This window comes from Myotis daubentonii, chromosome 1 (assembly GCF_963259705.1).
Source record: "Myotis daubentonii chromosome 1, mMyoDau2.1, whole genome shotgun sequence".
In the NCBI taxonomy this organism is placed as follows: domain Eukaryota; kingdom Metazoa; phylum Chordata; class Mammalia; order Chiroptera; family Vespertilionidae; genus Myotis; species Myotis daubentonii.
The window spans coordinates 46,261,233-46,289,139 of record NC_081840.1 but is presented as its reverse complement, the minus strand read 5'-3'; the positions used below and the strand labels follow the sequence as shown (position 1 = coordinate 46,289,139).

General features: G+C 40.8%; 1 protein-coding gene across 3 annotated transcripts in view; it reads left to right on the top strand.

Annotated features, from left to right (window-relative positions):
- The window catches only part of TRIP4 (thyroid hormone receptor interactor 4), a 70,940-nt gene that overhangs the window by 3,343 nt on the left and 39,690 nt on the right, over window positions 1-27,907 (top strand). For all 3 annotated transcript variants that reach the window (XM_059698641.1, XM_059698649.1, XM_059698657.1), the window contains exons 2-6: window positions 4,124-4,293; window positions 5,068-5,201; window positions 12,241-12,453; window positions 14,711-14,789; window positions 25,429-25,558. In XM_059698641.1, coding sequence (XP_059554624.1) covers window positions 4,124-4,293; window positions 5,068-5,201; window positions 12,241-12,453; window positions 14,711-14,789; window positions 25,429-25,558 — 726 coding nt within the window. The remainder of the gene's footprint in view (window positions 1-4,123; window positions 4,294-5,067; window positions 5,202-12,240; window positions 12,454-14,710; window positions 14,790-25,428; window positions 25,559-27,907) is intronic.

Genomic DNA, 27,907 nt, shown 5'->3' with positions numbered 1-27,907 from the left:
CATCTTCTCAATCTAAGGATCAATACAGAGTCTTCTTTCTTTGGACTCAGTATGGCACATCTTCTCAATCTAAGTTCTGTACTATCCACCTTCTTACCCTAATTATCCTCTATAGGGGGGTCTGTAGCACCCTGGTGGAGTCCTATCCGTCCCGAGTGTGGGGGTTCTCAATGGGGGGAGGGCTTACCTAGGGGAATCCTGTTCCAGGGGTTCCCAAAGGTGTGGACGGAGTCGGCGAAGACTATCCACCCTCTTCCTACGGTGGAGTCTGATCCGTCCCGAGTGTGGGGGTTCTCAATGGGGGAGGGGGGCTTACCTAGGGGAATCCTGTTCCAGGGGTTCCCAAAGGTGTGGACGGAGTCGGCGAAGACTATCCACCCTCTTCCTACGGTGGAGTCTGATCCGTCCCGAGTGTGGAGGTTCTCAATGGGGCGGCTTACCTAAGGGAATCCTAGGGGTCCCTGTTCGGGCGCCATATGCCGGGGTCCAACCCCAGCGGGTCCAGGGGTCCCCAAAGGTGTGGACGGAGTCGGCGAAGAAGGAATGACACGGAGGCAGCCTTCGGGTGATCATCATAGCCAGGTTCCTCTAGCCAGGTTCAATAGCCAGGTTCTAGTCAGGTTCTCTTGCCAATTTCTGTAGTCAGGTTCAGTCCAGGATCCCTTGCCATGTTCTCCCGCTAGGCTCTGTCTCTAGGCTCCGAGGCCAGTCCCGGTCCAGGATCCTCTGGCATGCTCTCGCCAGCGAAGTTCTTCTGTCTCTAGGCTCCGTGTAGGTTCTGTCTTCTGAATTCTGTCTCCTGAGTTCTGAGTGTTTCTGTCTTGTTACAACTGTATTTATACCAGTTGATTCAATCCTATCAATCTCTATTACAAAGGTTAGGGCGTTTCTTATCTCCATTCCAGGGAGAAAAGATTATGTAGTTTAAGCATGATTGTTCGTAGTTAAAGGGATTAATTACCCGCCTGGCACTTAGTTGAGGGGTTTTATTCCCTCCCTAACTTCAGGGGAAAATCCCTACCTGGGGATTCAACCTTTCTCGGAGAGGTGACTTTGGTTAAAACACAGCGCCAAGAAGGTGAGCAAACATATTAAGAACCGTATGCCATATATGCCAGGTCCCTTGAAACAGCAAGGATGGACCGGCTCCCGGCACTTAGTTTTTCCTTGGTTAAACTTATCCACAGCCTTGAAAGAGGAGTGATGAGAAATCTGTTTTAAAGTTGAAGCACTACTTAAGGCTAAACACCTGCTTGCATTTTTAAAAATTCATAAATATAAATTAAATAAGAATTATTCAAAACTTAAAAAAATAAGCACTACAGCTTCCTATAACTCTATTTAAACCACTTATTAGGTTTTTACTAGTTATTGCACAACACCCTGTGATGCAAGATGAAAGCATTTGTTATGTAAATTTGCTGTGCCATGCCTGGTATTTGAAAATTACCCAGGTGTACTGTATTGGTCAGGTAATTTGAATAATTTTACTTGAGTGGCCTGAAATTTTTAAAAAGACATCACAGAGTTCTTATCTTCCTGATCAATGACACATGTATGTGACGTTAAGAGCCACAATCCGTATTTATTCATATTTTGGTTGACATACAAGATTTGGTATATAACGCATTTGCGTGTATGTTGTTCTTTTTATTTGTTTTAAATATATCTATTGATTTCAGAGAAGAAGAGAGAAGGAGAGAGAGAGACAGAAACATCAATGATGAGAGAGAAACATTGGCTGCCTCCTGCAAGCCCCCACTGGGGATGGAGCCCACAACCCGGGCATGTGCCCTTCACCAGAATGGAACCTGGGACCCTTCAGTCCGCACAGTGACTCTCTATCCACTGAGCCAAACCAGCTAGGGCTGTATGTTGTTCTTTATTATAATTTATTAAATAGTTAAAATGACATTTATTCAAATGTTTCTGGAGCTTTTAAAATATTTTCCTAGTAGTTTGAATACTCCAGAGTTAAATGATCCCTTGAGGTTCCTTGCAGCACTGTGAGTCCTTGATAGCAATTGATTTTTTAATGGGGGCTAGTAAGTCTGGGGATCAGGTTGATTAAACTGTAAAAGCTCCAAAAATGGTTGTCTACCAATGATGAGACAGTTGCATGATTTTAAAAAAAATATATTTTATTGCTTTTTTACAGAGAGAAAAGGAGAGGGATAGAGAGCTAGAAACATCGATGAGAGAGAAACATCAATCAGCTGCCTCCTGCACACCTCATACTGGAGATGTGCCCACAACCAAGGTACATGCCCTTGGCCAAAATCAAACCTGGGACCTTTCAGTCGGCAGGCCGACGCTCTAGCCACTGAGCCAAACCAGTTAGGGCTGCATGATGTTTTATTTGTTTATTTTTTATATATATTTTATTGATTTTTTACAGAGAGGAAGGGAGAGAGATAGAGAGTTAGAAACATCAATGAGAGAGAAACATCGATCAGCTGCCTCCTGCACATCCCCCACTGGGGAAGTGCCTGCAACCCAGGTACATGCCCTTGACCGGAATCGAACCTGGGACCTTTCAGTCCGCAGGCCGACGCTCTATCCGCTGAGCCAAACCGGCTTTGGCTGATGTTTTAAATTTAAAGAATATAGCATTATTATTTTTTTGTATGTCCCATATTAGGTATCTGAATTAGTTTCTTCAGATCTGATAATGCTTCCATGGTCCATTATCTTAATTTATAAGTAATTTTTTTCACTTCTTCTCTGATGATGTGCATATTCACTGTAGAAACTAAAAAAAAAAACAATTTTTAAGGAAGAAAGTAAAATTACCACAACCCAGAGGTAACCATAATTTCTCTTTTAGTGTTTTTATCTATGCATGTTGTAATATATTTTCAAATTGTAGGGGGAAAAAGAAAATAAAATATAAACTAAAACTCTTATTTAATCGTACCACTCAGTGATAATCATTTTGGTGTATAACTTTCTACACTTTTTCTACATAAAGTGTATAGATATACACATTTCTTTTGTAGCAATTTAGATCATATGCTAAATATACAGTCTAACTATTATTTTACTTACCATTGTATGAGAGCATTTCCTCAGGTTAACAATAATTATTCAAAAATTTCACTTTTAACGGTTGCATATTACATTTTGTAAAGTCTAAAAACTTGAGTTCATTTTACCCTTCTCCATGAATGGATGTTTTCAGTAGTTTCTACTTTTTTCACCGGTTTAAATAATGATGCAGTTAACTTTTTTGCAGAAAATGTTCTGTCTCTATTTCATATAGAGTCCTACAAAGGGAATTATTGGATTATTTTAAGGCATTTAAATATACTAACTAGTTGATTTCTAGAAAAGTTGTACTGACTTGTACTCCCATCTCACTTTTTAAGAATGTGTCCTCATCCCCCCCATTAACCCCCAACCTCCCCCCCTTTAAGAACTCTTTATAAAATTTCCTTAAATACACACATACCTTAGAGATACTGAGGGTTTGGTTCCAGACCACTGTAATAAAGCAAGTCATAATCTCTTTTTGCTGATAGAGGGTCTTACCTTCAGTTAGTAAACACCCAATACCTGTGAAGCACAATAAAATGAGGTATACATGTAGATTTGCTTATTCTGATGTGATGCCAATCTTGATTTACAATTTTTAAGAATGTTAAATCACTAACTGGTTTGAATTTATAATTTCATTTTTTAGTGAAAATGAAGAGAAATTTTAGGTTTTGCAACATAGAGATTAGGTAATTTGTATTGTTCCTAGGAAAATATAATGATTGCAGATATATAGTTATAGAAAATATTCTGCTGATTGTATTTTATTTATTTTTCTAACTGTATTTTAATACAAATAAAAAAATAGTATTCCTGTGTTAAGGGTATCCCCACAAGCCTATCTTCAATACACTGATTTGGTTTTAGAAATACAAGAAGATTGTGAAGATTAGAATATGAACTGCTTGAGGTCAGGGTCTTTGTCCTAATCAAATTGATATTCCTAGCATCTAGAGTAGAACTTCACTCAAAGTAAACACTCTAATGGATTAATTAATGGTTTTTACTACCTTGATCTCTGTTATGATTATTGAAAACCATAGTTAAGTTAGCCTTGTTTCAACAACTTTTATTTTTACTTCCTGAGGTATGTTTTGTCAATTGAGAGTCCTGAAGAGATACGAGAATATGTTACTGACCTCCTTCAGGGAAATGAGGGCAAAAAAGGTCAATTCATAGAAGAGCTTATAAACAAATGGCAAATGAATGAGCAGGAGTTGATTTCTGATGCTCTGCAGCCATCCTTCAAAAAAGGTGGTAAGTTAATGTAATTAAATAAAGATTGAAATATTGGTGAATGGGTTGGCTTACAGGAATTGGTATTTTTTTGTCACTCTGTATTTCCTCACAGCCAACTTAAGCAGAATTATATGTATACATAGTTTTAATTCAGTTCTTCTCAATTTGTGATGAATATTGTTCTATTTAGAAAATATCACAAAAATACTGTTTGCAGATATAAATGTGGCTTCAGAATAATTGGAAAGATTTATACCTGGTTTAAAGAAACACTTTCCAGTTACGTGCATACCTGGTGAAGGTAAATGGTGACCAATTTTAGTATAAATAGCATTTAGAAGTAACTCCTTAAACACAGCATGAGCACCAACCTAAATAATCTAAGTCATTATTATTATGCAATCTAAAATATCGGATTTTAATTTAACTTCTTAATTCCAGCCAGTAGTCTTTATTTATCATTGACTACACTTTAGAAAGTGATGGTTTAAATTTAATTCTTGTATGAAAGGAAAATAAAATTTAAAAACCTGCCTGACTTCATATCTTGACTTTAAATATTAAGCATCATTCTGGCCAGGTTGCTTAGTTAGTTAGAGCTTCGTCTCATGCCAAGGTTGTGGGTTCCCTGATCGGGGTACATATAAGAATGAACCAAATGAACCAAGGAATGTATAAATAAGTGGAACAACAAATTGATGTTTCTCCCTCCCCCCCCCCCCCCCCGCTCCCCTTCCCTCCCACCATCCGGTCCCTTTCTCTCTACCCCTCTCTATATTTTTTTCTTTACAGAAATTTTAGACGGGCAGAAATCAGGAGACCAGCTAAAGAGAAGTAGGCGGAAAGGGAGAAACAGACAGGAAGTTCCTGCATTTGCTGAACCTGACACAACCATAGAGGTCAAAACACCTTTTGATTTGGCCAAGGTAAGTGCTTATAAAATGAAATTTTTTCTGGCTATATGGAGAAGAGGAATGACTGTATAAAGTGTACACATTGGTCTAGAACGGCAATTTTTGAACAAATGCATGAATTTTATGAAGAGAAAGTGATAATTACTTTCTATATGGTAGTATTTTTGGCTGCCTGATTAAATAAGTATTATAAGGACATCTTTACTTAAAGATTATATACATACACACACACACACACACACACACACACACACACACACATATATATTTAATGTAAAAGATTTAATGAAGTGCACCAGGCCTTCAATTTCAACATTTTTTTAAATGGGTCTATACTAAAAGAATGTACAATTTTAGCTGTTATTAGCAGTGTTCTTCTTTGGGCCATCTACTACCAACACTATCCTCATCAGCATTTAACGTTAGAGGTTTTTTGTATTCTCTCTTGGCAATCAAAATAGCCCTGTGATCAGAAAAGTTTATAAGACAATTTGACCAGCTAAATTTCCCAACATAAGGGAAAAGTTAATTATGCTGAAATGGAAAAGTAGTGATCAGAAAATTCTGAGTGTGATGATTATGCAAAACATGGCAAATTGTTTACAAAATGATGTTAAGTTAAAGGGAAAAAAAATAGAGATTTAAGCCTTTTAATGGTCAGAATAAAATGAGTAAAGACCACAAGCAAAAAAAAAAAAACCAACACAAATGACCAATAAACATAAAAAGATGTCTAACTTACTAGTAATTAAGACCAGTTCATCACCCTAATTGCTTGTGACTTTTGCTAATTGCTTAAGACCAGTTTTAGCATTGAAAGTCCTATCTTCTGGGATTCCCCTAAGTCCAGGGCAAACCAGGATGGTTGGTTACTGTACTCATAATCAAATAAATACACATTAAATCCCTTGAGATACTGCCTATCAGATTGTCAAATATTTTAAAACTATAATATTTATGATGATGATGATGAAGTGTTAAAACAGGAATCTCCTGTACATTGCTGATGGCAATATAAACTGGTTTAAGATTTGGGGACAAGCCCTAGCTGGTTTGGCTCAGTGGATAGAGCATTGGCCTGCTGACTGAAGGGTCCCAGGTTCAAGTCTGGCTAAGGGCACATGCCCAGGTTGCGGGCTTGATCTCCAGTGGGGGGCGTGCAGGAGGCAGCTGATCAATGATTCTCTTTCTCATCATGTTTCTTTCTCTCTCCCTCTCCCTTCCTTTCTGAAATCAATAAAGATATATTAAAAAAAAAAGATTTGAGGACAGTTTGGCAGCATATATACATCAAGAACCATGGAAAATGTTCATATACTTTTGACTTATTAATGTAACTTAAGAAAGTAAAAGTACATGCTAAAAATTTATGTTCTATACAATTTTATTTATAACTAGAGGCCTGGTGCATGAAAATTCATGCATGGTGGGGGGGATCCTCTCAGCCTGGCCTGCCCCCTCTCACAGTCTGGGAGCCCTCAGGGGATGTTGTACTGACAGCTTAGGCCTGCTCCCCAGGGGAAGCGGGCCTAAACTGCCGTCTGGCCTCCCTCTGCAGGAGGCGACCTCCCCCATTACCCCCTCATTGCTGCTCCCTCTGGCCTCCCTCTGGCCTCCCTCTGCGGGAGGCAACAGGGTGATCAGGGCAAGGCAACGCTCCCATCACGCCGCTGCTGCTGCCACTTCCGGCTGCCGTGGCTGCCTGAGCCTCGGCCCTCACAGCCACAATGGCTGCCTGAGCTTTGGTCCGGTCCTCACAGCAGCAGCCACCATCCATGACTTTGTCCGGAAGGACGTCGGAAGATGTCCAGTCTAATTAGCATATTACCCTTTTATTAGTATAGATATTGAAAATTTGAACTGACCTGATTGTTTAGTCATAAAAGAATGATTAAATAAATTAGCCTATGTTTCTCAGTGGTTAGAACATTGGCCAGAGAACCAAAGGGCCTCAGGTTCCATGCCTAGTCAAGGGCACATACCAGGGTTGCAGGTTCCATCCCCGGCCCTGGTTGGGGGTTTGGGCGCATGCAGGAGGCAATTAATAGATGTGTCTCTCACATTGATGTGTCTTTCTCATATCGATGTTTCTCTCTCTCTCTCTCTCTCTCTCTCTCTCTCTCTCTCTCTCTCTCTCCCCTCCCCCTCCTTTCCACTCTCTAAAAAAATCAATGGAAAAAATATCCTCCATTTTGCCCTGCTCCTGTCCCTCTCCCTTCCTCTCTCTGTAAAAATAATAAAAACATATATATTTTTAAAAAGACACTTGTTTACGGTATGAGAGCTGAAATAAGAAGGCAGACCATTGCCCTGCTTGATCTTAGCTGGAAATATGTGCATTTGGTGACTCAAATTTATTGCCACTCTGTGCATGTCCATGAATGATTGATTGATTTTGGGGTTATAAATAAATTCTTGCAAGTAGGCAAATTCACAGATATGGAAGCACCAGTATCAAACTGTACCTACAAATGGATCTGTAGGTAAATATATCTTCAACTTTCACAGGTATTCATTTGGTTATTTTTGTTGCATGTTTGCTGTATGTCAAGAACTGATTTAGGTGTTGGAAATATAGCAATAAGCAAGACACATTCAGCTTTCTTGCTCTACTAGAGTGTACATTTTAGTGGTTTAGAGGAAAATGGAAAAGACAGTCAAAGAAAACTTTTTAAGTAATTATAAATTGTGAAGACTACCATGAAAAATAAAAAGAACAATACAATAGGCAGTAATTGGTAAGATGGACATTTAGATAAAGCCTCTCTGAAGAACTGAAATTATAGCTAAGACCTGAACTTGAAGTGTTGGCCCTCTCAGGAGCATGCTTGTGTCTTTCCCATTCCTCTTTACTTCTCCCTGGGCACATTACCTTTCCCTTTCCCTCTTCTAAGCTCCAAAAGTCCTTCTTTTGCTTCTGTAGCTTGTTTCCTGAGCCTACAAAGCCCAGCTGACTCACTTCTACTATCTCTGTAACTTTCTAAATAAACTTTCTCTTATAATTTGAAAAAAAACAACAAACACACCCGAATCTGAACACGAAAAGGAACCAGATGTAAAGAGATGGACTAGGAACAGTGCAGATAGAGGAATTAACAACCACAAAGGGGAGATGGAGAAAAGTGTTCTAGGAAGTATCAGAAGCCCTATGTGCCTGGTCATAGTGAGCAGGAAAAGAATGACATGTAGATGAAGTTGGAGAGTACCTGGAAGCCATATGTAAAGGCTTTATAGGTAATTAGAGGCCTGGTGCATGAAAATTCATGCACTTGAGGGGGGGTCCTTAGCCCTGCGCCTCTCACAGTCCGGGAGCCCTCAGGGGCAGGAGGCGACCGGTGATCAGGGGAAGGTGACGCTACCATCACCTCTGCTGCTGCCACTGCCGGCAGCACAAGCCTTTGCTGGCCCTGGTTACCCTGGGCGGCTGGGCAGCTGACATCCGAGGCTTGCCTGCGCCTTGGGTGTTGGCTGGGCAGCCGCCATCCGAGGCTTGCCTGTGCCTCGGGCCTGCCCTGGGTAGCTGGGGGGCTGAGGGGACGGGGGGGACTCCGGAGGCAGGCGCACGGCAAGGCTGGGCCCATATGGGCCCATCCCTGGCAGGGCTGCTGGGCACTGCCATCTTTGAGGGTGTGACAGTCAATTAGCATATTCCCTCCTTATTGGCTGTGGGCGCCGCCATCTTTGTGATGGTGTGATGGTCAATTAGTATATTTCCTCTTTATTAGATAGGATTAGAAAGTAGCTTGGATTTTATTCTAAGCACAATGGGAAACCAATAATGATTTTAAGCTATGGAATGATGTGCTATGAATATTCTTTCATGCCCTGTTTTCCTATTCTCTATTTCTCCTTCTTGAGAAATACTTGCTTCCATTATATACAAGACGTCATCAAAGCCCAACACTCAGTCCCTCAAATACCTTATTTTAATGTAACTGTATAATAAAATAAAAATGCTTAGAGACTGTAAAATGTTTTTATTGATTTTAGAGGGGGGGGGGGAGAGAGAGAGAAAGAAAGAAAGAAATATCAATTACTGGAGGCTAATTCCATAGGGTCATAATAAATGTGAGAAGTCCTCAAAAGGCTGAATGGACCCTTTCAGCAGGACTGAAAATCTCCATGTTATTACCTGCTGGAACAGCCAGACAGCAATTCCCCCAACCTGATGGTCCTTTATTCTTTAGCAGACCTTACCTTTGATATGTATATCTGCTTTGCTAGAGGGCAAAATGTGTGAATAAAAAGCCCTGGGTCAGGAGATTCGAGAAGCTTAGTCACTAGAACTAAGTTTCCATCTGGCTCACCAAAATGCCTTCCAAATTCATATTTTTTCTCTAGTCTCTTCATTCACTTACACACAGCCCTTCTCGAAATTTCTGAAGTCTTGTAGATGCGGAAAAGACCCCAGCAATCAGTAATGAGAGAGAATCACCAATCAGCTGCCTATGGCAGACCCCCCCTACTGGGGATCCAGCCTGCAATCTGGGCATATGCCCTGGCCTGGAATTGAACCATGACCTCCTGGTTCGTGGGTTGATGCTCAACCACTGAGCTACACAGGCTGGGCTCTGCTTAGAGATTTTAATCTTCTCTCCATCTCTATCCCTGAGAGCCAAAGATATAATTGACTAGTTTGAAAAAATGCAGCCTACTAGATTTGATAAAATCTTTAGCACTTGTCTTACATTTTAATTTTTACCTAAGTTGACTTATTTGATATTGTCTTTATATCTCAACTTTTGGCTTTGGACACTGGGGCATTTCAGATCTCTTTATACTTACTAAAGAATTGTTCTCTTTTAGTATTTTCCCAACTGCTAGACTTCTGAGATTTTTCCACTGTGAAACTTCAGTCTCTGGAAATGATTGAGGAACTCTCAATTTAAAGGGAAATAAGACCACAATATGGGAGAGGCATCTATACACTTCACATGTTGAATTGCTAATGCCCAATGTGATGATATTAGGGTGTGGGGCCTTTGGGAAGTTCTTATGTCATGGGATTAGTGCTCTTCTAAGAGACCGGAAGGACTTCCCTAGCCCCTTTCACCATGTGAGGACACAGTGATCTACATGTCATTTCTGGAAGAAGGCCCTCACCCAACCATGCTGACACCCTGATTTTGGACTCTCAGCTTCCAGAAATGTTTGAAATAAATTCCTGTTGTTTATAAGCTACCTAATCTATGGTATTTTGTTATAACAGCTTGAATGGAGTGAGACAGAGGCTGATAACTACACTTCTCTCTTTAAACTTTTTATTTTATAACACACATGCAGAACTGAACAGATGAATTTTCACAAACTGACCCATACTTGTATAGACAGAAACAAAACATTTCCATTCCTCTAGAAGACCCCCAGTGTTCCTCAAAATGACAGCCCTCCCAAGGGAAACTCCTTCTTAACTTCCAACATCAGAGAATGTTGGAAGAGAATGTGTTGCCTGCTTATGAACTTTGTATAAATGGAGCTAAATAATATGTACTCTTTTGTTTTTGGCTTATTTCAATTAACACACTTTGTAAGAATTACCCATATTGTTTTCTATAGCTATACTTTTCATTCTCATTGCTACATAGGATCCCACTAAGTGAATACATCTATCTACTGTTGAACATTTGGGTAGTTTCCAATCCCAGTGCTGCAGTGAGCATTCTTTTGCCTGTCTTTTAGTGAACATATTTACACATTCCTGTTGAGTATATATCCAAGAGTTGAATTGCTGGGTCACAGGATATGCATATGTTCAGCTTCAATTTATACTCCAGCAGTGTATGAGAGCTCTAATTGTTCTGTATTCTTGCCAACACTCTGTATTTTCTGTCTTTTTCAATTAGGCATTCTGGTTGGTATGTAGTTGTATGTATTGTGGTTTTATTTAGCATTATCTTGATGATTAATGAAGTTAAGCACCTTTTCATGTGATTGTTAGCCAATTTGGATATTGTCTTTTATTACATTCCTATTGAGGTCTTTTGCCCATCTTTCTTTTGTGTTATTTGTCTTTTTCTTATTGAGTCTATTTTTTAAATTTTTTATTTATTGATTTTAGAGAGAGGGAGGGAGAGAGGGGGATATAAACATCAATTTGTTGTTTCACTTGTATATGCATTCATTGGTTGATTCCTTTATGTGTCCTGGCCCAGGATTGAACCCACAATCTTGGTTTATGGGGACAATGCTTTAACTAACTGAACTTCCAGCCAGGCCCTTATTCAGTCTATTTCTTAAAAAATATTTTTATTGATTTCAGAGAGGAAGGGAGAGGGAGAGAGAGATAGAAACATCAATGATGAGAATCATCGATCAGCCACCTCCTACACGCCCCCCACTGGGGATTGAGCCCGCAACCAAGGTACATGCCCTTGACTGGAATTGAACCCGGGACCCTTCAGTCTGCAGGCCGATGCCCTATCCACTGAGCCAAACTGGCTAGGGCTATTCAGTCTATTTTTATTGATTCTTATTTTAGTCATATTTCCAAATCTGTAAATATCATCTGCTTTTAGAAGCATTTTTATTTCTTATGATCTTCAATTTAGCTATGCTTAAATATGCCACATAATCAGTTTTTACTGCTACATCTACCTCCCACCAACTGTAATAGAAGGCTGAAAAGGTAAGGGATATTAGTGACTTTTTCTAGAGCATAATCTTTCTGTAGACCTGTGGTCGGCAAACTGCAGCTCACGAGCCACATGCAGCTCTTTGGCCCCTTGAGTGTGGCTCTTCCTAAGCCTTAGGAGTACCCTAATTAAGTTAATAACAATGTACCTACCTATATAGTTTAAGTTTAAAAAATTTGGCTCTCAAAGGAAATTTCAATCGTTGTACTGTTGATATTTGGCTCTGTTGACTAATGAGTTTGCCGACCACTGCCCTAGACCCTTGATTATAATTAATTTGTATTTCTCCCATTCCCTTCCTTCTTTCCTGGCTTCTCAGTAGTGAGTAAGTTGTTATTGAACAGAACTGAAGTTCTCTCTCCTTGACTGTTTTCATTGTCATTCATTTTTTGATGTTACTTTAATTTTTGTACAATTAGGCACAAGAGAACAACAATTCCTTAAAGAAGAAGACAAAGTTTGTCAGTTTATATACAAAAGAGGGACAAGACAAGCTTGCAGTCCTGATCCCAGGTCGCCACCCTTGTGATTGCCTGGGCCAGAAGCACAAGCTGATCAATAACTGTCTGATCTGCGGGCGTATAGTCTGTGAACAAGAAGGTTCTGGCCCTTGCTTATTCTGTGGTACTCTGGTAATTACTTCTTTTCTATTTTATTTTACTACTGTGGTTTGGTTTAATAAATAGGGACATTCACCTCCCTAGTACTCTCTTTTTCATAGAAATTTCTTCCCTGTGATGTCCAGTAAACTGTAGTATCAGGAATTTTTTAACAATGTTTTATCCTAGTAACAAGGCCTATTAGTGAAAAGAGTTTTGAGGATACACATTGTTAAAAGACCCAAGTCTTGTTTCAGATTAACTTCAAGAAAACTTTTGGGGCTAAAATGTAAAAAATGTTTGTCAAAGTCTTCAGATGTGGTTCACATCCCCAAGAAACAGAACCATTGTGACACAATCTTTGGGTCATTAAAGGTTTTGTTTCCAGGACAACTCCTCTTTATAGCTCTGTATTGTCTGAGAGAATGACCCCAAGAGTGTAGCACTTATGACCCTCTTACAAACACCCTAATGGGTTGTCTAAAAACCTTAACTATGTCAGCCCTGACCATTGTGACTCAGTTGGAGCATCTCCCCATGCACCGACAGATTGTTAGTTTGATTCCCAGTCAGGGCACACACCTGGGTTGTGGGTTTGATCCTGGTGTGGGGGGGCTTGTGTGTGTGTTTAGGGGTGGGTGAGTAGTTGATCAATATTTCATAAATCTGTTTCCTTTTCTCCACCCCCCCCCCCCACCATCTCTTTCTCTCTCCTTCTCCCTCCCTCCCTCCCCTTACTTCTCCTTTCTCCGAAATCAGTAGAACATAACCTTGGGTGAGAATTAAAAAAAAGCAAAAAAAAACCCAAAAAACTTATTTTGCATTGAGCTCGCTGGCTGAAGCAATGACATTTGGTGTTGTTGAAGGCACCTATTTTATACTAGAGGCCCAGTGCATGAAATTCATGCATGGGTAGGGTCCCTAGCACTAGCTGGCCATCAGGGCCAATCTAGGCCTTCCTTCATTCCGCGCCGCCCCCTGGTGGTCAGCACACATCATAGCCAGCAGTCGAACTCCCAGTCAGCCGAACTCCCAAGGGGACAATTTGCATATTAGCCTTTTATTATATAGGATTGCTTTGTTTTACCTTCTTTTAATTCCTTTGTTCAGAGCCCTTAAGTTTTCGGTATACTCAGAGAACAAACTGACAGAAAATTGATGACCTGATAAATGTAATGTCTACCATCAGAAATGTTCAGAAAATATCTTCCCATATGAAGCTTTCTCTAGAGAAACAACCTATAGCTGCTGGCAGAAACTCTGTGTGCCACCACGGCAATTACTAGGAAGTACAGCATTTTCTGTTAGATCCCTTGGAGATATAACAGTTCAAGAAACAGAGTAAAGTAAAACAGATTGGCCTTGAAGCCATGTAGCTTTATAAGCTTAGTATGAAACTGTTTTTAAGTAACCCCTTCTTTGCCTCCCTTCTTAAAATTTCAGTGATTTTATAATATAACTCTTTTTTTGCTTAATATATTCATTATTTTATAATGTTCAAAGGCAAAGAAGTAATATATATATATATATATATATATATATATATATAGTATAAAAGCTAGGCTAGATTTTACTGGTGACTTTGTAATTTGCTTTTTTCTCTGCTTTTTTCTAATAAGATATCTGCTTATAATTTCTCCTGTAAGACTTGGATTTCATGACTAGAGCTGGAAAGCTTTTTTAAAAAGAAAGTATTAGCCCTGACCGTTCTGGCTCAGTGGATAGAGCGTCGGCCTGCAGACTGAAGGGTCCCAGGTTCGATTCCGGTCAAGGGCATGTGCCTTGGTTGCGGGCACATTTGGGGGGTGTGCAGGAGGCAGCTGATCGATCTTTCTCTCTCATCGATGTTTCTGACTCTCTATCCCTCTCCCTTCCGCTCTGTAAAAAAATCAATAAAATATATAAAAAATAAAAAAATAAAAATAAAAAAATAAAAAGAAAGTATTGAATATTTTTTCCAATATTCTCGATGGCAAATCTTTCTCCTTTGAAAATAGGTTTTATATACGTGTGTGTGTGTGTGTATTTTTTTTAAATTATCAAACCATTTAGGGTCACTTGCAATGAGATCAGTTTTTTGTATAGTTCATGAAAGAAGGGAGCTATAGAAAGAGTAGGGCAAAACTCATTTGAATATATATTTTTTGGTATGTTTGTCAGAATAAAAAAGCACCAACAGTCTCATTTTTTTTTATTGCCATAGCTAATGTGTAATTTAAGTTACTTTGTAGGTATATCAAGCAAACAACATAAATAACTATGGGATCATGTGACTTTTATTACTATATAGGTATGTACTCGTGAAGAACAGGATATTTTACAGCGTGACTCAAACAAGAGCCAGAAATTGCTCAAGAAGCTAATGTCAGGTAGGCAGTAATCTTTTGATTGGATTACTGTGGTGATGGATATATTTTGTTGTATCTGTATTTATTTCTCTTTCTCATATCCTGGTATGTAAGATGCAGTTTATTCACTCATTTATTCTATAAGCATTTATTTTTAAAAAAATTATTATTAAAACCACATAACATTGAACAAAAAAACAAATAATAATGGTTTATAACCCGATGAGTAAAATATATCCTGAATTAACTAAATGGGGGAGAAGGGACAGCTCTTTCTCATAGAAGAATTCTAATAAAGTGAGAGGAGATTTCTAGTCAAGATGGCGGTATAGGTAAATGCAGTACTCACCTCCTCCCACATTCACATTACAACAACTAAATTGCAGAACAGACTCATGACTATTCTGTTACAACCAATTTGTACTTCTTAATCCCTTCACCTTTTTTGCCTAATACCCCAAACCCTCTCTCATCTGGCACCCGTCAAAATGTGATTAATCACAAAAACAATATGTAATTATATATGTGTTTTCTGATGGTCTTAGGCGATCCTGTGAAAGGGTCGTTCGACCCCCAGGTTGAGAACCACTGCTTTAACACTTCATATAATATTGGTTTGGTGGTGATGAACTCCTTTAGTTTTTTCTTATCTGGGAAGGTCTTCATCTATCCTTTGGTTCTAAATGATAGCTTTGCTGGATAAAGTAATCTTGGTTGTAGGTTCTTGCTTTTCATCACTTTGAATATTTCTTGGTAACCCCTTCTAGCCTAGGGGAGCTCCCTCACTGGTAACAAACTCTTTTTTTCTTTCTGCTTTTAAGATTCTGTCTTTGTCTTTTTGCCTTTTAATTATGCTCTGTCTTGGTGTGGGGCCTCTTTAGACTCAACTTGTTTGGGACTGTCTGTGCTTCCTAGACTTGTATGTCTATTTTCTTCACCAGGTTAGGGAAGTTTTCTGTCATTTCTTTTTCAAATAGGTTTTCAATATTTTTTTCTCTCTTCTCCTTCTGGCACCCCATGATACGAATCTTATGCTTGAAGTTGTCCCAGAAGCTCCTTACACTATCCTCATTTCTTCGTATTCCTTTTTCTTTAAAAAAATATTTTTATTGATTTCTGAGAGGAAGGGATAGAGAGAGTGAAAAACATCAGTGATGAGAGAGAATCATCGATCGAATGCCTCCTACATGTCCCCCATTCAGGGATTGAGCCTGCAATCTGGGTATGTGCCCCTCCTGGGAATCAAACCATGACCTCCTGATTTATAGGTCAATGCTCAACCACTGAGCCAGACCAGCCGGGCTCTTTTTGCTGCTCTGATTATTTTGTGTGTTTTTTCCTTTTTATTTATTTATTAATTAACACATTAAGCGCCAAGCCTGTTTTGTCTTCCTTCCTGTTTAGCCCGCAATATCAGATTTCACTGATATGCTGGCAACACCAGTGACTGACCGGTCCGATGGAAAGTATAGTGTCAGTCACTGGTGACTGACGTGGCGCTTAACATGTTAATTTATTATTATTTTTTTCATCTTTATTGCTGAGAGTATTACAGATGTTCCCCTTTTTCTCCCCATTGCCCCCCTCCACCTGGTTCCTGCCCCAGGCCTTCACCGTCCTATTGTTTATGTCCATAGGTAATGCATATCTATATATATAAAAGTCTAAACGATGGGCCAACTGTCTGGTAGCTATGATGCACACTGACCATCAGGGGGCAGATGCTCAATGCAAGAGTGGAAACCACAGGCATGGAAACATGGAAAAGACCGATGAATCTCAGAGGGAAGGAGGGTAGGGGAAGGGTGGGAAGAGATTAACCAAAGATCTTATATGCATACTAGAGGCCCAGTGCATGGATTCTTGCACTGGTGGGGTCCCTCGGCCTGGCCTGTGGGGATCGGGCCAAAACCAGCAGTCCAACATCCCCCGAGGGGTCCCAGATTTCGAGAGGGCATAGGCCAGGCTGAAGGACCTCACCAGTGCACAAATCTGCTTCTAATATGCATATAAGATCTTTGTTTAATCTCTTCCTGCCCCCTCCCATCTGAGAATCGTCCATATGTTCCCATTCCATGACTGTGATTCTATTTTATTCACAAGTTAATTCTGTTCATTAGATTTCTTATTCATTTATTTTTAATTTTTAGATTCAATTGATATGTATTTATTGCCTTTTTATTGTTCATATTTTTTTTAAATTAAATCTTTATTGTTCAGCTTATTACATTTGTTCCTCTTCCCCCCCCCCCATAACTCCCCTCCTCCCAGTTCCCTCCCCACCCTCTGCCCTCACTCCCCACCCACTGTCCTCATCCATAGGTGCACGATTTTTGTCCAGTCTCTTCCCGAATGTCCCACACCCCTTTCCCCCCCAAGAATAGTCCATTCCCTTTCTATGTCCCTGATTCTATTATAATCACCAGTTCATTCTGTTCATCAGATTATTTATTCACTTGATTCTTAGATTCACTTGTTGATAGATGCATATTTGTTGTTCATAATTTGTATCTTTACCTTTTTCTTCCTCTTCCTCTTCTTAAAGGATACCTTTCAGCATTTCATATAATCCTGGTTTGGTGGTGATGAACTCCTTTAGCTTTTCCTTATCTGTGAAGCTCTTTATCTGACCTTCAATTCTGAATGATAGCTTTGCTGGATAAAGTAATCTTGGTTGTAGGTTCTTGGTATTCATCACTTTGAATATTTCTTGCCACTCCCTTCTGGCCTGCAAAGTTTCTGTTGAGAAATCAGCTGACAGTCGTATGGGTATTCCCTTGTAGGTAACTGAGTTTCTTTCTCTTGCTGTTTTTAAGATTCTCTCTTTATCTTTTGCTCTTGGCATTTTAATTATGATGTGTCTTGGTGTGGTCCTCTTTGGATTCCTTTTGTTTGGGGTTCTCCGCGCTTCTTGGACCTGTAAGTCCATTTCTTTCACCAGGTGGGGGAAGTTTTCTGTCATTATTTCTTCAAATAGGTTTTCAATATCTTGGTCTCTCTCATCTTCTGGCACCCCTATAATTCTGATGTTGGTACGCTTGAAGCTGTCCCAGAGGCTCCTTACACTATCCTCGCATTTTTGGATTCTTTTTTCATTTTGCTTTTCCGGTTGGGTGTTTTTTGCTTCCTCGCATTTCAAATCATTGACTTGATTCTTGCGCTCCTCTGGTCTGCTGTTGGGAGTCTGTATAATATTCGTTATTTCAGTCCGTGTATGCTTAATTTCTAGTTGGTTCCCCAATATAACATCGAGGGTCTCATTAGTTTTCTTGTAGATCTCATTAAGTTTATCGGCGGCTTCTAAACAGTTCTTGAGAGACCTTAAAAGTGTGGTTCTGAACTCTATATCTTCCTTTGACAATTTTGTCCTGTTTCTTTGTCTCCGCATTTTGTTATGCTTCCTTGGTGCACCCCCTAGTGATCTTTGTTCGCAGTCTTATAGTTAAACCTTGATTGTTGTAGCTAACACCAGGGAGGGTTTGACCTCCAGGCCAAGTGGCTATGAGAATCAGCTGTGTCAGCAGTGAGAGAACTTCTGTCCTCTAGGGAGGTGCTAATCTAGCCTTTGCCTGAGGCTATCCGGCAAATGCCTCTGTGCAGGGCTTCGGTAGGGCCGGTCGCACAGGATCAACAGGGTGGGCCAGAGAGAGCAGTTATGGCGGCTCTCAGTCCTGTCCCCAGGGGCTCTGCCTCTCTGAGTCCCAGCACACGCTGCAAAGCTCGGAGAGAAAGCTGCACTCGCTCTGACCGAAGCCAGACAGTCCCGCTTCTCCCGTTTGAGTCTGGGTCCCTAAAGACGCTCCTGTATCTGGAGCTCAGAGTCTGCGACTCCCTCCCGATTGAAAACGCCAACTGCGCCCTCCGCCGCCAGCCTGCTCCGCGCACTCCGCACCTCAGTATTTGACTTCAGCACTGCGCCTCCTCTGAGTGTCCGTATGCGTTTCTCTTTCCTCCTAGTTGTAGGACTTCCACTCAGCCAGTGTTCCTGTGGTTCTGGGTGATGTCCTTTCCGTCTTTTCGTTTTACTTTTGAAGTAGTTGTTCAAAGCAGCAAACTCCAGCATTAACCTATGCCGCCATCTTGGTTCTCCCTATTGTTCATATTTTTTATCTTTTTCTTCCTCTTCCTTTTCTTAGAGAATATCCTTCAACATTTTATGTAATACTGGTTTGGTGGTGATGAACTTCTTAAGCTTCTTCTTGTCTGTGAAGCTCTTTATCTGACCTTCAATTCTAAATGATAGTTTTGCTGGGTAGAATAATCTTGGTTGTAGGTCCTTGTTATTCATCACTTTGAATATTTCTTGCCACTCCCTTCTGGCCAGCATAGTTCCTGTTGAGAAATCAGCTGACAGGCATATGGGTGCTCCCTTGTAGGTAACTAAACTACTTTTCTCCTGCTGCTTTTAAGGTTCTTTGTCTTTAGCCCCTGGAATTTTAATTATGATGTGTCTTGGTGTGGTCCTCTTTGGGTTCCTCTTGTTTGGGACTCTCTGCGCTTCCTGGACTTGTAAGTCTATTTCTTTTACCAGGTAGGGAAAGTTTTCTGTCGTTATTTCTTCAAATAGGTTTTTAGTATCTTGCTCTCTCTCTTCTTCTGGCACCCCCATGATACGAATGTTGGTACATTTGAAATTGTCCCAGAGGCTTCTTACACTATCTTCATATTTTGGGATTATTTTTTCTTTTTTCTCTTCTGGTTGGGTGTTTTTTCCTTCCTCATATTTCAAATCATTAATTTAGTTCTTAGAACCATCTACTCTACTGTTGCATCCCTGTAGATTATTCTTTATTTCACTCAGTGTATGCTTAATTTCTGACTGGTCCTTTTCCATTTTTTTTTGGCATTCTAAGATCCTTAAAAGTCTCACTAAATCCCTTGAAGCTCTCATTAAGATTATTGCGTAACATTATAACCATGGTTTTCAACTCTATATTCAATAGTTTGCTTTCTTCCATTTCTTTAATTTGTGACATGTTTCTTTGTCTCCACATTTGGCTGCTTCCCTGTGTTTGTTTCTGTGTATTGGGTAGAGCTGCTATGTCTCCTTGAGTTGGTAGAGTGGCCTGGGTAGAGCTGCTATGTCTCCTTGAGTTGGTAGAGTGGCCTGTGTAGTTTGAAAGTGCCCAGGCAAGGCCCAGCTGTAAAGCAAGGCAGGCTGATACTAGTGCAGGTCTTGGGAATTTTGTTGATAGGTGTCCTATAGGGCCCAGTGGCTTAGCCTCCCCACTCACCTAAGCTGAGCACTCTAGGTAAGCCCCTTTATGGGCTGTGTGCACAGTCTTGTTATAGTTGAGACTTGATTGCTGTTGGTGTCACTGGGAGGAATTGACTTCCAGGCCAATTGCCTGTGAGGACCAGCTGTGACTACAGTGGGAAAGCTGCTATGCAAGAGACACCCTGATGGAACAGGACTTGCTTCAGTGGGGTTTTGGTGCTCACTGGGTCTGCCCCTTGAGTGTGTTGCTTATGGATGTGTAGAGTTGTAATATAGTATGGTCTGATGCTGTCCTCTGGGTGCACTGGCTGTTGGGCCTCCAAGGAGGTGCAAAGTCAGCCACTGCCTGGGGTCACCCAGCAGGAGCTACAGAGAGATCTGCAGATTCCTCCTATTTGTATTGGGTTTGGAAGTGCCCAGGCAAGGCACAAATGTAAAGCAAGGCAGGCTGATGCTAGTGACGGGTCTTGGGCATTTTATTAATAGGTTTGGGGCTCCGTGATCCGGTTGCAGTTTGAGAGACTTTAGCAAAGTCTGAAGCCTGGGCAAGGACAAGCCATTCATATGCAAAAGCTGCTGCACAGGTTGGGTGGGGCTGCAAATTGGATGGGGTGGGGTCTCAGGGAATTACCATGGTGGGACAAACAGAAATGGCTGCCAGTCAGCCCTGCAACTGGGGGGGTCCCAGCATAAGAACAATGATCCCTGTGAATACCTCCGTCTGGAAGAAAGCTGTCCCTGAGTTCCTGCCCCATTGGCAGATAATTCAGTTCCTCCTTGTATGTGCCTGTGTCACCTAGGGCCTTGCCTTGGTGCTGGAGCTCAGAGTAAGCAGGACTTTGTAAGTTCCTTCCTGCCCCAGCCCTTTAAGAGGAACAGGTGGGTTTCCATCAGCCTCCGTACCACTGAGCCCCAATCTCTGCTGGTTTTTACAGCACTTAATTATAGGAACTTCTTTTCCCAGCTCTGAGAGCCTGGGCTGGGGTCTGGTGTGGAGCTGGGACTCCTTGCTTCTCACGGAGGGGGGTAGTCTCCACAGAGACAGCCTCCCTCCCAATTAAAAAAGCGTCACACGCTGTAACCGGTTTGGCTCAGTGGATAGAGCGTTGGCCTGCAGACTGAAGGGTTCCAGGTTTGATTCCGGTCAAGGGCATGTACCTTGGTTGCGGGCACGTCTCCAGTGGGGAGTGTGCAGGAGGCAGCTGATTGATGTTTCTCTTTCATCGATGTTTCTAACTCTCTATCTCTCTCCCTTCCTCTCTGTAAAAAATCAATAAAATATATTAAAAAAATAAAAAAGCGTCACACATGAGTGCAGGTCAAGCTCATTCCATGCCTCCGGCCCTCCTACCAGTCTCAATGTGACTTCCATTCAGCCAGCTTTCAGGCAGTTCTGGATAATGGTTCTATATTTTAGTTGTGGGAGGCAGTGAGTACAAGTGTTTACCTAGGCTGCCATCTTGGTTCTCTGATTGGGTTTTCTTGCTTCCTTATATTCCAAATTGCTGATTTGATTCTTGGTTTAATCTATTACTGTTGATTCTCTGTAACTTATTCTTAATTTCAGTTATTGTTTCCTTCATTTCAGACAGTTTTTTTTTATGGTTTCTGTGTTCTTTTTCATGCTGTTGAATTATCACTAAGTTTCTTGAGCATCCTTATAGCCATTGTTTTGAACTCTGTATCTGGTAGTTTGCTTGCCTCCATTTCATTTAGTTCTTTTTCTGGAGATTTCTTCTCTTCTTTCATTTGGAATCTGTTTCTTTGTCTCTGCATTTTGGCTGCTTCCCTAAGTGTGTTGCTATGTATTAGGTAGAGCTGCTACCTCTCCCAGACCTGGTATAGTGGTCTTGTGTACTATGTGTCCTTTAGGGTCTAATAACATAGCCTCCCCAGTCTCCCAAGCTGGGCACTCTAGTTACACCTCTGTATGGGCTGTGTGCAGTGTCCTGTTGTAGTTGAGCTTTGATTGCTATTGGCAGTACTGGGAGGGATTGACATCCATCTCCCCCAGGCTGCAATAATCAACTGATTACAGCAGAGGAGCTGCTGTGCTGGAGCTGATCCTACCCAGCAATATTTGCTTCAGTAGGGCTTTGATGCTCACCAAGTTTGCCCCTTGAATTTGTCACTCCTGGATGTGGTAGGGTTGTAATCTGGCATGGTCTGAAGCTGTTCACTGAGTACACTGGCTCTGGGGCCTCTTACGAGGTGCAAAGTCAGCTGCTGCCTGTGTTCTGCCTGGGGCACCCAGCAGGAGCTACTGAGTGATCTGCAGAAGGCTGCTACTTATACTGATCTTGGAGGTGCCCACGAGAGGCTAAGCTGCAAACCAAGGCTAGCTGCTGCCCGTACCAGGCTTGGGCCCACTTAGCAAGAGATATGGGGCATGCCAAGACCGGATGCTGCTTGTTTGTAATTTTTGAACTTTTAAGAGATTTTAGGAAAGTCTGCAACAGGAGCTAAAACAGGCAGTTTGTATAGAAAAACCACTGGAAACAGCTTGGGTGGGCCTACAAGTTGGGTGGGGCAGGGTCTCAGGGAATCACCTGGGTGGGGTGAACACTGTGAATCAGTTTGATGGAGAGTGAGATGTGGTGCCTGCTGGCTCTGTTGGGGAGGAGGGTCTCAGAAAAAGAACAATAATCTCTGTCAGCACTTTTATCTAGTAAAGAGCTGTCCTCTGCCAGTTTTCCCCCTGATGTCAGACAATTCAATTCCTCCCCTTATGGTTCTGATGCCTTTCAAGTTGCTGCCCCTGCACTGGATCTCAGAGGAAGTGAGTCCTAGTAGGTTCATGCATGGGCCCTTTAAGAACTACCTGGGACTTCAGCAGCCTCTCACTCAGCCACACTCCCCACTGGTTTTTACAGCCAGAAGTTATGGGGACTTCTCTTTCTGGTACTGGAACCTGAACACTGGGGGCCTGGTATGGGCTGGAACCCCTCGTTCTTCAGAAAGTCCTCCTCAGCTAAGGTATTTCTTCCATTTTAAAAAATTATAACATCCAGAGTAAATCATCATTTTATTTATTTATTTATTTATTTTTATCCTTACCTGAGGGCATTCTTTCCACTGACTTATAAAGAGAGTGGAAGAGATGGGGAGAGAGAAACATTGATTGGTTGCCTACTGCAAACTCCCTCATGGGGGAGGTAGTCAAGCTCGCCAACTGAGGTATGTGCCCTTGACCAGAATTAACGCTGCAACCCTTTAGTCCACTGGCTGATGCTCTAACCACTGAGCCCCCGCCAGGACTCCTTTCAATTTTTATCTGGCTCACGTGGCTGTGGGACCTGCCTGTTTTGTGTTTCTGCCCCTCCTATAGTCTCAATGTGGCTTATTCTGTAAATCTCTAATTGTAGAACTAACATTCAGCTAGATTTCAGGCTGTTCAGAATGATGGTTGTTTTGTAAGTTTAGTTGTAATTTGGACATGGTTGTGGGAGGATTTTCTTGTTGCATTTATCTACATGACCATCTTGTCTGGAAGTCCCCTCAATATTTTTTTAATTAGGATTTCTTTAAAGTCATTATTATGAGAAACGATAGTTCTAAGTGCTTTTTCAGCTGCCTCCTGCACACTCCCTACTGGGGATGTGCCTGCAACCAAGGTACATGCCTTTGACCGGATTCGAACCTGGGACCCTTGAGTCCACAGGCTGACGCTCTATCCACTGAGCCAAACCGGTCAGGGCTAAGTGTTTTTTTTTATATTCAGAATATAAGAATCAGTCAATCTCTCTGGTTGTCTTTTTTTGTGTCTGTATGTTTGTTTAAAACATACATTTTTATTGATTTCTGAGAGGAAGGTTTAAGGGGAAAGAGATAGAAGCATCAGTGATGAGAGAGAATCACTGATGGACTGCCTCCTGCATGCCCCACACTGGGGATTGAGCCTGCAACCCAGGCATGTGCCTTGACCAGGAATCGAATTGTGACTTCCTGGTTCATAGGTAGATGCTCAACCACTGAGCCAAGCTGGCTGGGCTAATTTTTTTTCCTCATCCGAGGATGTGAGTTTTTTCATTGATTCCAGAGAGAGAGGAAGGGAGAGAGAAGGAGAAAGAGAGAGAAACATCAATCAGTTGCCTTTCATAGGCACCTCAACCAGGATCAAACCCACAACCTGTGTATGTGCCCTGACCCAGAGTAGACTCATGACCCTTTGGTGCATGGGGCAACACTCTAACCACCTGAGCCACACTGGCCAGGGCTGTTTTTAAATTTTAAAAAAAAGATTTAATAGGATTTTGAGATAAAGAGAAAGGTCAGCCTTCATTATAGCCTAGTTGTTTTCGTAACAACTTTTAGATCTTGGTTTTGTCATAATTTATGGCTCTTTTTCTGGGAGTTGTAGATTTATAGTATGCTGTCACAAAGTAGATAACACGAGGCCAAGGAATGAATGTGGGCTTTATTTAATTAGACCTAAATTTAAATTTTATTTTTACTTTCTAATCTCTGAGTAAATTCAGTAATTTTATTATTTCTGAACTTTGTTTATCTGTAAAACAGATAATACAAACTTTCTGACAAGGTTATTATGAGTATTAAATAATGTATATTAAGTGCCTTAGTATCTAATAAGTTCTCATTATTTCTATTTTCTTTTTGCAATTCTCCTGTTTCTTCCATTATTTATTTATTTTTAAAAATTTTATTGATTTCAGAGAGGAAGGGAGAGGGAGAGATAGAAACATCAACAATGAGATAGAATCATTGATCAGCTGTCTCCTACATGCCCCCTACTGGGGATCAAGCTTGCAACCTTGCCATGTCCCCTGACCAGGAATTGAATCATGACCTCCGAGTTCACAGGTCAATGCTCAACCACTGGGCCACACCAGCCAGGCTATTTCTTCCATTATTTAGTTTTTAGTTTTAAAATATAAAAGTATGGCCCTGACTGATTTGGCTCAGTGGATAGAGTGTCGGCCTGCGGACTCGAGGGTCCCGGGTTCAATTCCAGTCAAGGGCATGTACGTTGGTTGCGGGCACATCCCCAGTAGGGAGTGTGCAGGGAGGCAGCTGATTGATGTTTCTCTGTTATTGATGTTTCTAACTCTCTATCTCTCTCCCTTCCTCTCTGTAAAATATCAATAAAATATATTAAAAAGAATAAAATATAAAAGTATGTTTAATGGTGATATTCAGTCCTACTTAATACAGTTTTTCATTTTTAAAGCATTTAATATTGTGTTGTTAAACAGTTTGGTACCCCTTGGTGATCCAAATTTCTATAAGGGAAGAAATGGACCTTAATATTTATTGAGAACCTACTATGTGCCAAGCACTGCCTGTGTACTTGTTTTCCATTGAAATGAAGGCTGTCAGTCATCAGGGCAAAGCCAGATCTTCTGATTTTATTTTTCGCTGCACAGTGATACAACTAATTTGTATTGTAAGCTGACACCATTTGATTTTCTTATTGAATTTTAGGGACGGAGAATTCTGGAAAAGTGGACATCTCTACCAAGGACCTTCTTCCTCATCAAGAGGTGCGATTTAAGTCTGGTCTGGAGAAGGCTATCAAGCATAAAGACAAACTGTTGGAGTTTGATAGAACTAGGTATGATGATTAGAACAAATGCTAAGAGGTAGACTAGTCCACAGATTCTGCCCACAGATTAGAAATTATTTTGGCACTTGATACATTCTTAGGGGTGGAGTATGAAAAAGATTACAGGGAAAGAACAGCTTGGATGCTCTACATAGGAGGCCTATATGTATTTTTTAAATCGATGTTTGAATAAAGTTTTTTAAAATATATCCCACCAAGAGGATCCTACTGAGAAACATTTTTTTTTAATTTTTAATACATGCTAGTGTACATCTGGAAAGTTTCTTTGGGTTGAATAATTCCCCACATGTTTCACTTACAGACATTCAGTCATCATATATATTAGAGTGCAAACTGTTGTGTTGGGCTGTGGAATATCTATGAGACGTTGCCTCTGGGCGAGTGTAGGTAACGCCATATCATTGACACGAAATTTGTTTTCTAATTTAATGATTAATATATTAAAATGTTTCTCAATTGGCTTTTACATTCCTATGTTTTTGTCATTTAGCCCACTGACTTTTCTTTCTTTTTTAAAAAAATATATTTTATTGATTTTTTACAAAGAGGAAGGGGAGAGGAATAGAGAGTTAGAAACATTGATGAGAGAGAAACATCCATCAGCTGCCTCCTGCACACCCCCTACTGGGGATGTGCCCACAACCAAGGTACATGCCCTTGACTGGAATTGAACCTGGGACCCTTCAGTCTGCAGGCCGATTGCTCTATCCACTGAGCCAAACCAGTTAGGGCTGACTTTTTTTTAAGAGACAGAATTTGCTAGTTCTATTTTCTATTTCTTTCTCTTTCATCTTCTTCTTTGGGACCAAATACATATGTTGAAAATCAGTTAATGGTAAAAAGAGAAGAAATTAAATAGGACATAAATGCTCACTTCTCAAATGGTCACGTGAGGGTTCTTAGACCCCCAAATCTCTTATTTACTGTAAATGACCTGGTAGTCTATCCCTGGCATTACAATTCTTTGTGTATGTGTATTTTTTTTTAAATATGTTTTTATTGATTTCAGAGAGGAAGGGAGAGGGAGCCAGCAACCCAGGCATATGCCCTTGACCGGAATCAAACCCGGGACTCCTCAGTCCGCAGGCCGACGCTCTATCAACTGAGCCAAGCCGGCTAGGGCTATATGTGTGTTTTTAATCCTTTGGCCCTTCTAATACCAAACTGTTTGCTATGAATACATGAGATATAACTTTGAAAACTATTTCTTAAGCCTATTACCAGGTTTGTAACTCCATATTACTCTTTTTTTTAAATATATATTTTTATTGATTTTTTACAGAGAGGAAGGGAGAGGGATAGAGAGTTAGAAACATAGATGAAAGAGAGATATCAGCTACCTCCTGCACATGCCCCACTGGGAATGTGCCCGTAACCAAGGTACATGCCCCTAACCGGAATCGAACCTGGGACCCCTGAGTCCGCAGGCTGACGCTCTATCCACTGAGCCAAACCAGTTAGGGCTCCATATTTACTCTTAATCCTTTAAATATTACTTTTAGACCTACTCAATAAAACTTAACCTTAGAAATAGAATTAGAAATGGAGTACATCTCTTGATAAGTAAAAACTGGAAAAGTGTCTCTCTCTATTGATGTTGCCCTTTTGCTGATTTGTTCAAGGGTACCACTTGCATTATTCAGGTTCATATATAGGACCAATTTTCTCCTGAGCCCTCTTAAGCTTCCTACTCGGTCTACCTTAAAACTTTTATAATTCCAGCTGAATCTTGAGTAATTGAAATCACTATATGAATATGATTTGAGTGTTTCCCTATAATATTACAAATTTGTAATTATGCACAAATCTAGTTGATTTGTCATTTTATTATTATTTTTTAATCCTCACCCGAGGATATTTTTCCATTGATTTTTAGAGAGAGTAGAAGAGAGAGGGAAAGACAGAGAGAAATATTGATGTGAGAGAAACATATCCATTGGTTGCCTCCTGCACGCGCCCTGAGCAGGGCCTGGGCAGGGGAGGAGCCTGCAACCTAGGTACATGCCCTTGATCAGAATTGAACCCGGGACCGTTCAGTCCACAGGCCGATGCTCTATCCACAGTGCCAAACCGGCTAGGGCGATTTGTTATTTTAGAGTATTACTTAACTTCTGTGAGCCCTGGGTTTATTATCTGTGGAATGAGAGAGTGGATCATCAAGATTTCTTCTAGTTCTCAGTTTCTTTGTTAGAAAGAGGCCTGATTATCATATTCAGAATTTGGCCACTGTATTAGTAAAGGACTGGAGATTTGGGGAAGGGGGTCTGACATATAGTAGTAGAGAGTAAGTGTCCTAAGAATAAGCCACAGGACTGAGAGTCCAGATTAGAACACCAG